This window comes from Podarcis cretensis (assembly GCF_951804945.1).
Source record: "Podarcis cretensis genome assembly, chromosome: 1".
Taxonomy (NCBI): Eukaryota; Metazoa; Chordata; class Lepidosauria; order Squamata; family Lacertidae; genus Podarcis; species Podarcis cretensis.
The window spans coordinates 81,415,067-81,432,852 of record NC_137170.1 but is presented as its reverse complement, the minus strand read 5'-3'; the positions used below and the strand labels follow the sequence as shown (position 1 = coordinate 81,432,852).

Genomic DNA, 17,786 nt, shown 5'->3' with positions numbered 1-17,786 from the left:
GGGAAGGTAAACGGCGTTTCCGTGTGCGGCTCTGGCTCTGGCTCTGGCTCTGGCCAGAGCAGCGATGTCACGCTGGCCACGTGACCCGGAAGTGTCTCCGGACAGCGCTGGCCCCTGGCCTCTTAAGTGAGATGGGCGCACAACCCCAGAGTCTGTCAAGACTGGCCCGTACGGGCAGGGGTACCTTTACCTTTACCTTTAATTGGTACGCAGTTTGCAGCTGGGTCTCAAAATGTGGAGGATAGCACAGATTTGATAGAAGAAGCTGAATAAATTTACTTTTTTCACACTCACACTCACACTCACACACACACACGCGCACGCACGCGCACACACACACACACACTCTCTCCCCCTTTTTCCCCCTTAGTGTGCCTGAAGCGGTGGCAGATGAAAGGGCCTCTGTGTTCTTCAGCAGAAAAGACCAAAAGGTTCTTCTCTTACAGCTGCCAAGAGAAATTTGGAGGTTGGGGGTGGGAGAAAGAGAGCACTCTATTGAAGGAGCTATGGCCAGTCCAGGCACTGTCTCCGTGCCACAGCTATTATAAATTTGTTTCTCACAAAGGCCCCTGCAAAGAAATGCTTCACAGAATTTTGTAATGGTAGGGTAAAAGTTTCCATCTCTCTCTCTCTGACGTTGTATTTGTTTTGGACCCATGGAATAAATTTCAAGGTTTGCTTCTTGAAGCAGAGTGAACTTTCCCCACTTCCCGAATATATAGAGGAAGCTATTCAGAGCTAGGCTACTCTGATCCAAGTAAATTCTCAGGTTTTGTGGGAATCCAGTTTTGTTTGTTTAAGAGGGAGGGGCAAAGGCAAGGGGAAAGGCTGCCGTTTGCTCTTGAATGCTGAGGTTTTCTGTCTTGGAACATAGGGCAGCCTTCCCTGACCTGGCGCCCTCCAGAGGTGTTGAACTACAATTCCCAGCAGTCTTACCTAGCACAATACTACTGGCTGGACTGGTGAAGCCATAGTCACAACCATTTGGAGGACATCAGGTTGGCATTAACAGGTTTGCTTGGCCCAGCTCAGCCTTCTCTTGTAGAGCTTGTCCATTCTGGCCTCAACTTTCCAGATACTGAGTGATAAATACACAGTTGTTACTCATTTGTTGCCAGAGATCCAAAGTTCCCCCTACTACCTTCTCAGCTTGTCCATCTGTTATGTGGACGCTGCAGTATATTGTCTTTGGAAAAGTGCAAGGCTCTTTCTCCTCTCTCTCTCTCTCTCTCTCGCCTCTCTCTCCAGCTAGTATTTCCATACCTTATGGGTTCAGCTAGCTCATAGCATGTGACATCTGTACAGTGATTATGCAAATACTACGGGCACCTATTTGCAGATCTGATGAGTCACACACACACCACCACGACTTTGAAGGGGTGTGTGTGTGTGTGTGTGTGTGTGTGTTTATTCTCACAAGGATTCCCGGTCAGAAGAGAAACCCAAGCAAACATCAGCAGAACCACATCCTTGCAATGCATCTCATTTTTAAAAGACAATAGCAGCTTATCCTGTTTAAACACTCTCTCTCTCTCTCTCTCTCTCTCTCTCTCTCTCTCTCTCTCTCTCCCTCTCTCCTGGTGGTCTTCTTTGCACCAAGGCTACCTTCCCCCTGCTTTGTTTCATGGAAACAGGATACTGAATTACACCAGTGCTGAATCCATGATGGCACTACTCCCCCACCCCCACCCTGTTGTCCTAAAGAAAGACACTTTAGATCTTTTCTCTTGTGCCAATAGCAAATGGGTTTCACAGGCATACTATAAGGCAGGGAAAGAGAAGGGACCCACAGATAGTTTGATTCCTGGAACTTCTCTGGCCTCTGGGAAGTGCCAGACAATTCACCCAGGCTTCACACTTTGTTCTTTGCCTGTGTGGTCTATAATGAAATGCGCTCCATAGGCCAATGGCTCAAGTCCCTGTCCCCACCGCAGACTATGAGGTGGACTGGAGAGAGCTGCTGTTGCTTTCAAACATTTGCTGCAGTTGGCCTTCTTCATAGCTCTAAGAGTCACCCTTGCAGCAAGCAGCATAAACAGTTGATGGTCCTACAGCCCACACACCCAGTGAGCAAGCGCAAGAAGTCAGTTATTTTTATTAACTGATATAACCTGCAGCTGTAAGCTTGGTATGTGGGTCAAAGGGAAGGCATGAGTGGTTCCAGCACGGTTTTTTTCCTCTCTGTTAATTTGCTCCATGGCAGCATTGTAGCCCACTTTCCACTGGAACAACAGGGGCAATAAGGGCTTCCTTGACACAACTGGATTAGTCTGTTAATGGTACAAATGGCATCCTGGCAGTGTCTGCTGAAAGCCGATGTAGGAGTTCATAAAGCTTATTTTGCTTGGAGGTAGCCGTGTGTGGGAATCTACGATTGTGCTCCTTCCACTCCAGAGCATTTCTAAAGTCATCTAATGTACAGAGTGTCTCTGAAATAAAAATCAATAGAAACTTTTGCATCCAAAAATGGGGCTACTTTGTCCCCTGGAGGGTTTATTTCTGCACACTGCTCAAAAATGACAGGGCCTTCAACAAAAGAACCATTTCTGCTTCTCTTAACATTTCTGCTTATCGAATGACATGCTTTTAAGCTGGACCTACATCTGCCTTGATATAATGTCAAAGACACCTTCTATCTAGGCCTCTGTATTTCTTCTGCCAGCAGGCCACTGAAATCAGGGGCACCAAAAGCTCAGGAGGAGCAGAGGTCAAAGACAAGGTGTCAGTGCAAAGGACCCAGCCTGCGACCTTATCCATCAGTGGCTTCTTGCTGAGAGTTCAAAAGGTTTCAACATCAAGGGCAGGCCCATGGCTAATTTCAGTCACAAAGCATTTCTCCTAGCAGGAAGGGCTCATTGGTATTCACCTGTGGTGTAAGGAATAAGGATAGGCTATTGCTAGAAACTTGCTAGAACATACACCCTGAGGATACGGCTCACAATTGAGAGACACAGTCAGGATTAGAACTGCTCCTTGCAACATTAATGATGCATTGATTCAGAATGCCTTGCCTGGCAACCTCTTGTATGCTGGCTGTGAGTTCCTTGGCAGGAGAATAGAATACAGCTTTAACAAATAGAAATATTGATATTAGCATGAAAATTACCTGACCTATGTCATTTTGAGTTTTGTCTCAATAATGTCTCAGAAAACTAAATTCTGCAGACTTCCGGGTCTATTTTTATCTTATTTTGATAGATACCAAGTTAACCAGGGTTTTACATATAGTCCTTTTGAGATTTTTGTACTACAGTTAATTCTAAACAGACCTTCCCCAACATGGTAATATTTTGTACTATAGCTCCCATCAGTCATAGCCAGCATGGCCATGGTAGTTGGGGCTGATGGGAATTGTAGTCAAAAACTTCTGGAAAGCACTAGATATGGGGAAAGATGGTTGACAAAATCATATGAGATGTGCTCTAGTTGCAGAAAAATGAACTGCAAACATTTGAATTGGGCAGAATCTAACCACCAGAGGGCAGTAGTGTGCTCATGCTAGACTAAAAAAAGCAATAATTTTGTTTTGTTTTTTTAATTTTTAAATAAGACGAACACTGTGTAATTTTTAAAAGAAAATTATGTCCAGCCAGTTTTATCAATGAGATGAGATTTGTAAAGAACCTAACACATGAAGGCTGCAGTTCTAGACATACTTTCTAGGGAGTCAGAGCTTACTGAGCACAGTGGCACTTGCTCTGAGTAAGATTACCCTGCAAGTATTAAAAAATACATACTAATTCCAGTTCCACCTTGTTTGAAAGCAGATGCCCTGCATACCACATACTGCATACTTGTTGAGGAAGGGAAAGGTGCTCTAAATGTATGGTGTAGGAGCAGCCAGAGAGATATTGAGCTGTATTCACAATAGCACTAAAGAGAACGTTCTATCAGTGCAAGGATTTCTCCTTGTATGACCAAACATTCTCCGCTCCTTTCCCCTCCTGTGCCCCCCTAAACCTGTGGCCATTTCCCCAACCTTCTGGAGCAGATCTGGAGATGGCACAGGGCACACATGGTGCGGGGAGAAGAGAGGGAGACACCCTGTTGTGCTAGTGCTCATCCTTGTACAAATGCAACTGTTTAGCTTCATCCTGCCAAAATCACACCCACATGAGCAGAGCCAGTTGCCATACGAGCTGTGTTACCTGCTGAAGCAAATGGCAAAGGGGTATATCTTCCACCCAGCTTTTGAATGTGTACACACACCAGTGTTTGGGTATCTGACATTCCCTCCTACCTCAAAGTGACTCAGAATGTCACAGTCTCTTTGGAGAGTGGCAATGCTTGCTTTGCGTTTGCAGGTGCTCCACAGTGTGTGTCTCCTTGACTACCGTATTTTTCGCACCATAGGGCGCACCGGACGATAGGGCGCACCTAGTTTTGGGAGGCGGAAAACAAGAAAAAATTATTCTGAACCCCAGAAGCCAGAACAGCAAGAGGGATCTGGCTTCTGGGATACCGTGTGGTTGTTCTCGCTTCTGGGGTAACCGCGCCAAGCCTCTTCAGGGCAGCGGGATGAAGGCTCCCCCTGCCCAAAGAGGCTGCGCAGGGCTAAAGCAGAAGCCAGGACAGACGCGTCGCTGAAGGAGCACTGCGCCTTCTCTCTCTCTGCCCAGCGCCCCTCCTTCACAGGAGAGGTGGTGCGCAGAGAGGGAGAAGGGGCATCGCCCTTCACCGAACCTGGAGAAGGAACAGAAGGAGACCCTTCTGCCGCTTCGGGCAACAGGCTGCCGCCCCAAGCCTCTCGCGCCGGGCGGGAGCTCCTGCCGGGCGCGCAAGGCTTGCAGACACTCGCCCGAAGCACGGGGAGCCCTCCGGAGGGCTCCGCGTGCTTCGGGCGGCAGGCTGCCACCCCAAGCCTCGCGCGCATGGCGGGATCTACCGCCGGGCGCGCAAGGCTTGCAGACACTTGCCCGAAGCACGGGGAGCCCTCCGGAGGGCTCCCTGTGCTTCGGGCAACAGCCTGCCGCCCCAAGCCTCGTGCGCTCGGCGGGACCTCCCGCCGGGCGCGCAAGGCTTGTGGACACTCGCTGGGGCTGCAGGCTGCTGCCCGCAAGCCTCCTGAGCTCACGGGAACTCCCGCCGGGCTTGCAAGGCTTGTGGATAGCTTCCTGAAGCCTGGAGAGCGAGAGGGGTCGGTGCGCACCGATGCCTCTCGCTCTCCAGGCTTCAGCGAAAGCCTGCATTCGCACCATAGGACGCACACACATTTCCCCTTCATTTTTGGAGGGGAAAAAGTGCGTCCTATGGAGCGAAAAATACGGTATTTTCCTAGCAACGTTTGCATGCATCTGGGACAGGTCTGTTAAACGTAATCATTCTAAAATGGAGAAAAGCTTCACTGTTTCTGTTGTATGTGGAACATCCACTTGTCTGACCTCGTTGACAGCCTTGCACAGAATAGTTTTATTGAGAGAAAAAGCTACCTGCAAAGCTTCCTTTCTGCTGAGGGGAAATCTGGTTAGTTTTATAATCTGTTGGAGAAAGGGCCTACAACTGCTTGGAGGCTGAACCGAAGGAAGCCTCTTGCCTCTTTAAGCCCTTCTGAGGAAACAGAACTGGTTTTGCCACAAGAAGCCCCACAGACCCACATACTAATCTTGGCTGTTAATAAGCTTTCACTGTTTCATTTTTATTATTTCCCAGAGAGAGGCTTAGGAATTACTTCAGCCTACTCCACAAGCAGCACAGTGAAATAATGTGTGTATTTCCCTCTTTCCTTATTTATTACATAAAGGTGAGCTGCAGACTAATCCATCTCTATTGTGAGAGACAAACCCAGAATTGGATTAATATAATCCTTTAAAAAAGAAGGGAGACCCAGGAGGGCATTTTGCCGCCCTGCATGTGCCAATCTCTTTTAGTAAGTGGAGGGGGTTTTTTTTTTGGGGGGGGGGAATTGCCCAAGGAGCTTGTAGGGTAGGTGGGGCTCGGGAGGCTGCAAGCGCTTACTGTGTCCATTCAATGAAGGCAGCTCACTTTTGACCACATTCTGATATCTTTTTGTTACCAAATGATTAATGTTATTACAGCTTCTTTTCTTCAGCTCACTAGAGCTGATTGCTGGATTCGTGAGGAAACGTCACATTCTTACTTCACCTTAACTCCTGTCATCTGCAGTTGTGTTGAATTCCCCTTGTTGAATTTCATAATCATAATCATCATCATAAATAATTTTATTATTTATACCCTGCCCATCTGGCTGGGTTTCCCCAGCTACTCTGGGCGGCTCCCAACAGAACACTAAAAACAGAATAAAACTTCAAACATTAAAAACTTCCCTAAACAGGGCTGGCCTTCAGATGTCTTCTAAAAGTCAGATAGTTGTTTATTTCTTTGACATCTGATGGGAGGGCACTCCATGCTAATAGTCATCACCAACCACATTCTGTCTATACCGTGGCATCGTAGTCCTCATGACTGCAAATAACATGAATATGTGTTGGCCAAAACTTCTAGCAACGAACAAGTTGCTCAGCTTGCAGTTAACCAGCAAAATAGGAAGCCTTTTTATTTTAGAAATCTATTTCCATTTTTTGTTTGTAAAAATCCCCAGTTCATCACAGTAAAACATATTATTAATAGCAGGTGTTCGGTGTGTGACCTTGCAGTGAATCTCTGTGAGTAAGCTGTGTTTCTCTGCATTCATAAAGTAGGGTTATCAATATTTACTTGACGTATAAGTTTTATAACAAACTGCTTCGAGTTTTATTGGCACAGAAAAATCCATAGAATGAAGTTTCTGAAAACTGAGCCCCCTGTGCCCAGAGTGGCTGATGCATCTCTTGAATACCCACCCACTAAAGAAAGCAGCGATGCTGCTAGTGACACAACAAAGTGGAATTCCACAAAGGATGTTTATGTGATTAGACAACTGCTGTGTGAGTGGGCAGAGGAAGCGCTGAATGGAAGGGATGGGTTACTAGGGCCCTTTACAAGCTGCTATCAATTATCACCCAGCCAATCAATAAGCCACTCTTCAGAGCCCAATGGTTACTGAGCAAATCTGTTTTAAACACAAAGCTGAAAAGGGGAGATGGTGAAAGTGAGCAAAATATCGAACTATCCTGCTCTCCTGTTTGTTTTTTAAAGCTAGAATGAACGTCTGTAACACAGTTGGCTTCATTATGGCAGATCTCCAGATGTCACAATTAGACGGCAGTGCTATTGCTAATTCTAAGCAGAGTATATCCACCCACCTTTTATTCTCTTCCTACTTGTGTGGAGTCGAGGTGGGCTGCAACTTGCCCTAATTTTTACGTTATCTCAGCTGCGCGGCAGGAACTGCAATAGCATTGCCCTCCTCCTTGTGCCACTGAGGTTGTGTGAAAGTCCTGGCTTATGCTGGAGGAGCCAAGTAGCTAGTGCCAGCTCTGGGTTTGAGTGTGCCCTGGACACACACTTATATTGATGAGCCGATGCATGAAAGAGCAGCAAACCTAACTTTTTTAAAATTACTTTATTTTTGTGTTATGTGTGTTTGGGAGGGGTGCTTGTGTGATTCTTTGCCTCAGGTACCAGAATAACTTGGCAAAATAACCTTGGTTTGTGTGTGGGAGGGGACACTTAACTGCACCACCTCACCGCGGGCAGAATAATGGATCAGACCACCCTTGCAAATAGACCCAGGTAAGTTGGACTAGCATGGGTTGTGAAGGGCTTTGGTGTGTATATTATGAAGTAATGGGCCTGCTCAGCTTTGCTAAGTGAAGATCTATGACTAACTGGAGCCTCAAGTGTCTGACTGGCATGTTTGTGTATAATAAAAACATTAGGCACTAATTCTCCTCAGCATTTCCTTTGAGCTTCTGGGGAGAAGTTGTGGCAAGAGATCTCAGTAATCATGAATTCTGATATTGTTTTGAGCCATTGAGACCTAAATCTATATTACTTTGGGGGATCCCAGTGACTATGTCGTCTTGGTGGGCTCCTGCGCAAGGGTCCATGAGCCACAGTGTGCCAACTGCAGCTGGGTGTGAATGGCATTTGTGTCACAGTCAGCCACAGCCTCAGCACTCGAGAGGGGCAACTTGAGGTGCCCGTTTCCTCATAGCCCATCTTTCATACCAGATCACTTTTCCTTCCTGCCCTTTTTCATTTCCCCCAAATGTATAAATATTCAGGAGCATGTGCGTAACTGCCATGCATGTTTGTCCTCAGACCTGTGATGGTATTCAGAATGCTGTTTTATTAAAGGCAAAGGGTTTTGTTGCCCTGGAACTCGGCCTGTCTCAGTGCCAAAGTGGAAATTGCAAAATGGGGCATTTCCATATTAATCCCCATCCCTACCCAAGACCTTTTGTCATATCAGTTCCCAGGCAGCATGTATTTGGCCTGCACATAAGAGGCGGGCAGTCCCTTGCTTGCTTCTGAAGAGATGTCTGAACTAAGTGGAAGTCGGCTCAGAAATAATAGTATTAGATGTGGCTGCCATCAAAGGCTTTTTGTTCCTTGTCCTGGCTGGATGATGCTATAATAATCTCTGCTGCCTGCGTGTGTGAAGATTTCTCTCTTAGAGGTTTGATCACACACTTGAGACAGAGAGGGAGGACAGAGCAATATTTGGGAGAAGGCTCACGGCGTGTAGCCAAGAGCCATGCTGAGAAGCAGAGACTATAGGAGGCATTTTGCTTCCAGATAAGTGCAGGGATGTGTCGTGTATCAAGAGACCTTGAGCTTGTGGCAAAGGGCATGGCAATACCACTATTCCACCAGCATATGGCAACTGTCTCAGGGTGAGCTCATCATCTTCACAAAGTGGGGAGTGTGGCATTGTCTCTGTTATTCAGATGTCAGGTCTGAGGAAAACGGAGTAAGATGCTTGATCAACGTCGTGCCACATGTTGGCATAAATTGGGTGGCAGCCACTGAGAATCTTGGTTCTGGCAGGCCCTTGATCCATTCCAGTCTCTGGCTCATCCTAAGATAAAAACATTCTTGTGCAGTTCAGAAACAGAAACAGCTGCTTTTATGTGGAATGCAGAAAACTGCCCTACACTAGGTCAGACCATTGGTCCATCTGGTTCTCCAGGGTTTCAAACAGGAGTCTTTCCCAGATTTACCTAGAAATGTCAGAGATTGAACCCATGGCCTCCTGTATGCAGTGTGTATGCTTCCACCTTGGAGCTAGCACTCCTCACCTCAGAGTTCTTCCACGTCCTTTGTGAGCAGCAGACCGCCGCCCTGCACACCCCATCTTCCCATGTTAGTAATACAGATCACCAGCTCTTTTACAATATATGCTCAAGGCTAACAGGAAGGTAGGAAGGCTTCGACAGAGATCTATTCCACGCTTAGCAGGTAAGTATGGTCCAACAGCCAGCAGATTGTTATAACTGCAGGTCTACCAGGAAACATTGCTGACTTTTGGACATACTCAACCTTTCTGGGATAGTGAGAGAAGGCTCTATGGAGCCCTTCAGTGGAGGGACAGAAGAAATTGTGTCTTTGCATGGGCTCACCACCCAAGCCCAAAAAGCTCAAAATTTAGACTTGGAGTGAGATCAAATAGTTACTACTATGTGCTGGCTATGTTGAAACTTTCTTTGCTGCGGTTCTGTTCATATGGATATCCTGCTACCTTTAGCCTCTGACTGCATGATAAGCCGAACATCTCTATGTACACCCACACCCAGATTTTTTTAGTAATTTAGGGACCATTCTCATGTTTGGGATGGAGATGAATGGCTGGCTAGTCAGAGCCAGTTGTAAAGTGCCCGGAATACAGATAAGTATTAATGTGCTTCCATTCTTAAGCTGGTGTGGGCTGCCCACAGGGAGGGTCTGGGGTGAGAGATACCCTGCTGATCTCAAGCCTCAGAGGTGGTTTATGCTTCCTCTACTCTTCACTAGTTGCAGCTGGCTGAGAATTAATTCTGCCAGACTAGAAGTTTGACAAGGAGTCATTTATCACAGGCTAAGGCTTTTGTTTCCTCCTTTGAGTACCCTAATCGGCTGAGTAATTCGTCTCGGTATAATTAGGACTGGATGGCACAACCTGATTGGGGCAGGCCCGAGTCATTTCCTGCCTGCCTCCGCATGCAAATAGGCCCCAAAGAGTCAGAGGGCACCCCATAATATCTCCTCTTCTCTTGCACACTTTCCACATACATTCTCCTAGTCTTTTTTCCTGAATTTTTTTTATTTTTTCAATGGTGTCTTTTATGTATCAGTGCTACATGTGTGCACCTATATGTTGTCTCTTGTCTTCAGAATGGATATTGTTCATTTTCCACAGTGAGTCACATTCTGCCGTGTTATATTCTCTTTGCTCTTGTCCTGAAGCCACCCTCTTGTCCTGAAGCCACATTTTGAAGCACCTCCACTCTGTTTGTCCCTGAAGTTCAGAAACTAGATTTTAGATTCTTTGTGAGATAGGATCAGGTATGAGCTGTGTCCTGGTGAGAAAGTGGAGACAGTCTTGCAAGATAGGAAGCAGCGCCAGTCAGTTAACACTTGGGAGTGTTATTACATGCACTCAGTAAAGCGGAAGATATCCGGGGGTTTTTAATCAAGGGTATATCCTAGCCAGCAATAGTCTACTCACTGGAAATGTAAGAACTGCATAAGAAATAGCTTTAAAACCCAACTATAAACATTTGGAAGTAACTTCCATTGTTTCAAGGAGACATTTACTTCCAAATAATTAAACTTAGGATTACAGATTTTGCATGTTCATTCAAAACACAAGGTTTTGCATGTTTATTCAAAAGCAAGTCCCATTGATTTCATGGAAATACTCTGTGTTGACTCTAAACACACCTTGCCTCTCCATGTAGTAGTAGTAGTAGTAGTAGTAGTAATAATAATAATAATAATAATAATAATAATAATAATAATATACCCCGCACATCTGGCTGGGTTTCCCCAACCACTCTGGGCGGCTTCCAACAAAATATTAAAAATACAATAAAACATCAAACATTAAAAACTTCCCTAAACAGGGCTGTTGAATTTGGAGTGGGGAGGTGAGGTCAGTTTCATGTCATAGGCATAAAAAAGAAACTGCAAATACTACCTATCCTTTGACTAGTGTGCGATTCCATTTGTTATATCTCACTCATCCTCCCAAGAAATTCCTTTGATGCAGAATCTGTGGGAGGTCCTGATAGGGTTCTAACCAAATGCACATGAGGTACTACTAACCTGGGTGGGCTACTAGCCACAATGGCTATGCTCCTCCTCTACTGTTAGAGGCAGTATGCCTCTTAAATACCACTTGCTGGGAATTATAGGTGGGCAGAGTGCTATTGCACGCGGGTCCTGCTTGGGTGCTTCCCAACAGGCAGCTTGGTTGACCTCTGAGATCAGGTTGCTGGACTAGATGGGCCATTCTCCTGAGCCAACAGGGTTCTTCCTATATGTTCTTATGGTAAAGGTGCTCAAAATGATTTTTTCCTCCTCCTCTTTGTTTCTGGATATAATACCCCCCCACCCCTGCAACTTCCCTGTCCCTACACTGTGGACTGAGGTAATTTCAATTAATTGCAAGATTCTACTTTGGAGGAGAATGATGATTTCCGTATGACATTAATGCATGAACTCCTACACCGGGTGCTGAGGTGACTTCCATGAAGCCAAACAATTTAGTGCTGCAGATAATTGATCCTGTCAAGCAGAGAGCATGTTGCGCTGGCAATAGCTAATAATAGAAATGACATTAGTACTTTCCGTTTTGTTCTCTCACCTTGGCCCTTCATGGGATTCATCCCACTTGGTGCTGAATTTGCTGTTGTTGCTTCTCCTCCTCCTTCTCCTCCTCCTCCCTTCTTACAGACTGAAGAGCAAGGGGTTGATGGTTGGTTTTCAAAAAGACATGGCCTTGACAGAGCTGGAAGACCCCCAAAGCCAAACGTAACCAGACATGTTCTGCCCTGGAGCGAGCAGGTAAGCTGAATAAAGCACATTTTCAAGGAAGGGAGGTAATCTGGAGGGGCGGGGTGGTTTGCAAAGGGGAAGTTTGGAAAATGATACTAATTGTGCAGTTACCAGCTCTGTGCAAAGGTGAAATCATTGGGCACAATTCTGATTAATAACCTTAATTAAGTCCCAGTGAAATGAATAACTGTGTAAGAGCAGTACTGACCCTCTTGCCCAGTTCCTGTTCATTTCAGTGATGCTTCAAGGAATAGTTTCACAATGTATTGTGGCCTTTCGCTTCACTCCTACTTCGTCCTCCAAAATAGTGCACCTACAAAGGATGCTTTAAGCAGAGGCCATCTGTCTCAGGCCAGGAGATGTGAGTAGATGACCCATAAGGTCTACTTGTGCCATATGATTTTATGAAACCTAATAATAAAGCTTGAGATACCAGCCAGCAATTCCTCTCTTACAGTATTTGAACCCTTCTTGAACTGCACACTAATAACAACTGAACGCAGTTTTTAGATATTGATGCAGAGAAAATTACAGACACACATAATTAGACCAGGCATCCAAGGCAGATCAGAGGCCAGTGTGCATTCACTCCATCCTGCTCCATCACATTTGGTCCAGCCCATTTCACACTGATTTCCCAGCACTGTTTTACTTTTGTCAGTTCAGGGTAAAGCCCAGCCTGGATTGACTGACACCAGCGCCTGGGCATCTGCCTGCTTAATGCACTCATGCATTATTCAGCCATCATTCTGCCTGCCACCATGAAAAGCATCAGGAAGGTCCCGAAGAACTATGGCAGGGAAGCTGTTGTTAGTGGGATGCACTGAGATGCCCGAGAGGGTAGGTGCTGAGTGATGCTTATGGGAGGAGGATGCAGTTTGATCACAGAACCAGACCTGGGAGTTGCATCGCAAATGAGCAAATCCCACAGATCAGTAAGCACCATCAGCAGCCAGGCAAAAGCAGTCTGGGACATGCTGTGGCACATAATGGGCTTTGTTCGTTGATTTGTCAAGTGGTTAGGTCTCATTATCTGCGAGGTTTCACGGGAGGCTGGTCAGCATCCTCAGTAGCTTTGTGCAAAATAGCAACCCTGATGTACATGACACCTATTGAGTAGACAATCCTAAAACGTTTAGCCTCTCTTTCCAAAGAAGGTTCCCTGATGGCTGTGGGGAAAATCGTTTACTACAGACTGGTGGTGCAATGCATACCAGTTGGGGGGCTGCATGGTGCCTTCTTCAGCTGCCCCATTGGAAGGGAAATCCCTCCCCCTCTCATGATATCCTTCCCAGCAGCTTCTGTTTTCTTCAGCTCCTGTGGATTAGTTAAGCACCATTGACTTCACTAAAGTGGCACATCTGCACCAGCTGATGATCCAGCCCGCCATTTGAAGCGCACAACAATGCCCAGAGGGAGCAGCAGCTGAGATGTGCCAGATTTTGATCCACAGACTTGAATCTAGGAAGCTGGGGTGGTCATTAATCACTGTTTGAATGAGGACTCTGTTGTGATTATGGAGAGGAAGATTAAGAGAGTATTGCTATTAGAAGAGGAGCGGGCCCTTGTTAGCATCTCAGAAAGCTGTAGGCTCAGAAGTTACTATAGAGAAGTTTGCATCTTATCCTCATAATGATGAACTGTTTACTGTAGCCCCCCCCCCCATACTTCTCTGGTGTTGACACTGCATGAGATGCCAGAATTTTTGGAGTCCAGTGTTAGCAGTCCCATGCTGTATAGGGAAAGTTTGTGGTTGCCGCAGAATTTCTTTGCCAGGAGTATAGAGCAAGGTTGGAAAAGGGCTCTCCGGCCATAGCTAGCTCTGTATACTGACTGGGCTTAGAATACCCGAGAAACTCCTATCCCATATGATGTTCCACGTTCACCACAGTCATCTAAAGAGAAAACACTTTGTTACCTTTGATTTCTACAAGAAACAGGGCTTTCTCTGAGTTGACACCAAACCTCTGGAACTTCTTCATTTACAGACTATAAGTAATGCTATGATTTTTTTTAGTTCAAGCCCAGGCTTCCCCAACCAGGTGCCCTCCAGATGCTGTTGGACTACATTCTTGACCATTGGACATGCTGGCTTGGGCTAATGGGAGTTGTAGTCTTAACAACATCTGGAGGGCACCAGGTTGGGGAAGGCTGATCAAGACCTTTGTACTTCACCAGGCACATACTTGAGGAAACTGACTCATTTAAGATGACTTGATTATATTCTTCCATAAGTTAGAAATTTAAATGTTTTAGTTGTTGTGGGATTATGTATGCTTTATTGTTGTGAATTGCCATGGAAGGTTATTATGGGGTAGGATAGAAACCTACAATTTTAAAATGGTAGAACTATAGGCCTGTTACAGGAACTGAAGAGTTTTGGCTCACATGGTCCCTCTTTAAGAGGCTGGAGTATGACCTTGCTCTGTATCTCTCAGGTGGATATCTGTAAATGGATGCCTAAACAGTTGCTGCTGGGTTACTGATACCTGCAGATGGTGCTGTGAAGTAGCCCATACCAAAATTGTGGCTTATCTGTGCCACCACAATTGTGCTAGATGGTTTGAAACATAGTCTACACAGCAAGGAGCCATTCCTGATCTCAGCATTTGCTATTCATGTCAGGCTTGAAACATCAAATGACACATGCACATGTGACTGTCTAGTCCTACTGGTAGAAAGGACTGAGCCACCTCAAAGGCACACAAGAGATCATTTATTTGACAATGCCCCTGTATTAAATTCTCCTTGTGTTTATAAAAACAGAGAAGGTTTCTAGCATTAGCCTTCCCCTGACATACTATTTATTATTTATTATTATATTTATTGAATTTATATATCGCCCTATACCCAGAGGTCTCAGGGCGGTTCACAGAACAAAATCAAACTATAAAACCACAAAATAGATAATCAAAATAAAAACAACCCAGTAATACCTCTCCATTGGATGCACACAAACATGTGTACCAACTTGCATTTCCATAGGTAAATTAGTTTGCCTACAATTACACTTTACTTGTAAGGGCTCCAGCCTATAGTTTCAAGCAGCAGGATGGCACAGCTACTCAGTAGTAGACCTGTTCATGAATAAAGGCCCCAAACTGCCTTTTACCCTTCTTTGTATCTTGTGTTCCCCTAATTATTCCTTCATTGTACTTTGTACATGAGTATTGCAAATGTGCATGGAATGTGCACAGAATATGTTGCTTGATCAGAGGCAGAGCAAAGTGTTTGGAGGAAGGGCCACAGCTCAATGGAAGAGCAACTGTTTTGAGTGCAGAAGGTCCTAGGTTCCATTCCTAGCATCTCCAGGTAGAGCTGGAACTGTCTGAAACCCAGGAAGATCACCTGCCAGTTGGTGTAAACACTCCTGAGCTAGATGGACCAATGTTCTGACTCTGTATAAGACAGCTTCCAATGTTCCGTGAACATCTCAGAGCAGTCTAGAAAGCCTGGCATCCAAGAGAGAACATTTTCATTAAGAAATGGCTGCACTGCAAGTGTATTTCTATATATTCATTACACTACCATGTTCTGTGAACCAGTCCCATGTTATGCTTTGCCTTGCTGAAAGGGTGGCCAATAGTAATAATGGAGGGAAAATAAGTATATTGAGCATATGAAGTCAGTTAATTAGATGATTGTGCTTAACCACTAGAATAAGCCTCAGAGGGCTGGAAAAAAAATAATGAGAAAGAAATTAAGAAATAATGAGAGACAGATACGGGCAAAAGAAGAGCAGCCTGCCAGAACTGGGGCATCTCTTCACTACAAACTTAAACCAATTAAAATGCCACAGATCTCCACCCCCAAGAAATCCTGGGAATCATAGATTTGTGGGTGGGTGGGGCTAATATTCTCTAACAGTGAATTCTCAACATTCTAACAAAGCTATGGTTCTCACGAGTCTTTGAGGATGCCATAAGAAAGAGCTTTAAAACCAGCTTAGACAGGAGTGCCTGGCGTGCTCTGGTCCATGGGGTCACGAAGAGTCAGACCCGACTAAACAACAACAACATGTTTATATTGGCCTCCTTCACACATGACACATGAGCCTTCTGAGGTGGCACAGCCCTTTGTAGCACTCCCATAAATGCATGCTTCATGTGCAGGTGCACAGAGTGAAAATGGCAGTCACTTTGCTACAGAGCAGAGCCATGGTTTGGGTTAGCATTAGATAGAGACCTAGGTTCATGGTTTGTCTCGCTCCAAACAAACCATGAGCTGTAGCCACTGTTTGTCCTTAGCTTACTACTTGTGGTTTGTTGGGTAGAGACATACCACAAGCCTGGGTTTGCCCATGGCTTGGTTGCAGGTAGCAAAGCAGCCAAAGAACTTGAAGAGAAGTGGCTGTGGTTTTCACTCTGCACACATGTATGCTTAGCCATGTTCTGGCTTAGCATTGCATGCAAAATGAGCCAGTGTGATATGGCAATATGTGGTGCATGCTGTTTTAAATACAAAAGCGTGAGGTGGGGGCCATTGGGAGATGGCATCATCCCCGGGACAGTTATGTGGGCTGGATATAGCTAAATCTAGGAAAGCGTTTTCATAGAAAGGGGATATGGACTAATTAGCAATCATTGTTGAAAGAGCCATAGCTGATGCATTTGATATGACATGGCCATAAATTAAATTTTAGTACCTGTATTGTATTCCTGACACAGATATGGACAAGGCATGGCTACTGTCAGAGTGTGGCTGTTGTTTGTAGAATGAAGCAGTTATTGTTCCAAATTCTGGCTGATACCTTGACTGTGAGGAATTAAGCGCCTGAGTGGTTTGAAACAGGAGAGAAGTAATTCTGGAAAGGAGTTTTTGCCTTCTGAAATTTCATCCCAATTGTGCCTACCCAGGAAACGCCTCCCTATCTTTTTAATTCAGTTAAGGTCCTCTGCATTGATCAGTGTGACTAAGCACCATCATTGAGCTGGCTTCTATTGTGCTGATTATGCCACAAGTATGTACACAACACAGGATGTTTAAGGAGTAATAGGTAACATCACCCCATGCTTGAACGGGAGCAGAGACCTTGATGTCCTTCATTGCATTGAGCCAGATCTCCATACTGGCCCTAAATAAACAGCTGGTTCAATGGATGCTGCATATACTGCTCTACCAAATAGGAGACTCTTCATCCAGTTGTCTGAGCCCAAAATGGTAGCTGTAATTGAAGAGCTTGGGCTCACACTGCATGAGTTGGGCCTCTGGTTTTTCTTGAGGGTGGGGTGGGGGTAGGTGGGATAGCAATAGAAGTTGCTACTGAGGTATGTGATGTAAATTAGTATCAGAATCCACCATACATCACCTCCAGCTATGTTAAAAAGGGATGTGTTAACTGCAGTGGGACAGCTCTGTGCAAAAATTGGAAGGCAACAGCCAAACACAAGGAAAGTAATGACTCAGAAAAGTAATGGAATTTGCTAACCTAGCCAGTACATTAACTGCATAACAGGATTCTATTGCGTCTTACATTTCAGTGCTTGAAGAATAGAGATCTGTTGCTCATTATGTGTCAAATGTCCTCTCTATTGCTAACGTAAATCACAAGTATCAGAATGTCTTTTGAAAATATTTTATTTTTATTTTTGATTACATTTTTGTTAGTGTTGTTAGCCCACATTATTTTACTTTTAATTTTGTGATAGCTATGTTTTGCTATATGCATGTTATATTTTTAAAAATGGTGGGGAGCTAGAAATAGGGAAGAAGAGACTCGAGTAGCTTGAGCTCAGAGTTTATGATTTTGGGGTGAAGCAAAGACAAATTTATATTTTCACAAAGGCTTTGTAGATTCTTCCTATTCCTCTTGTTTAAGACAGGTTAAAGTATTTTTGCTCCCGGCACATCGCTTATGACACTGGTGTTCACTGCAGTAAACACATCCATGTGGATGATATATCCAC

The 17,786-nt window shown here is 45.0% G+C and overlaps 1 protein-coding gene across 5 annotated transcripts in view; it reads left to right on the top strand.

Moving 5' to 3' along the window:
* Window positions 1-17,786, top strand: part of B4GALNT4 (beta-1,4-N-acetyl-galactosaminyltransferase 4) — a 171,865-nt gene that overhangs the window by 109,713 nt on the left and 44,366 nt on the right. For all 5 annotated transcript variants that reach the window (XM_079970085.1, XM_079970087.1, XM_079970089.1 and 2 more), the window contains exon 3: window positions 11,779-11,889. In XM_079970085.1, coding sequence (XP_079826211.1) covers window positions 11,779-11,889 — 111 coding nt within the window. The remainder of the gene's footprint in view (window positions 1-11,778; window positions 11,890-17,786) is intronic.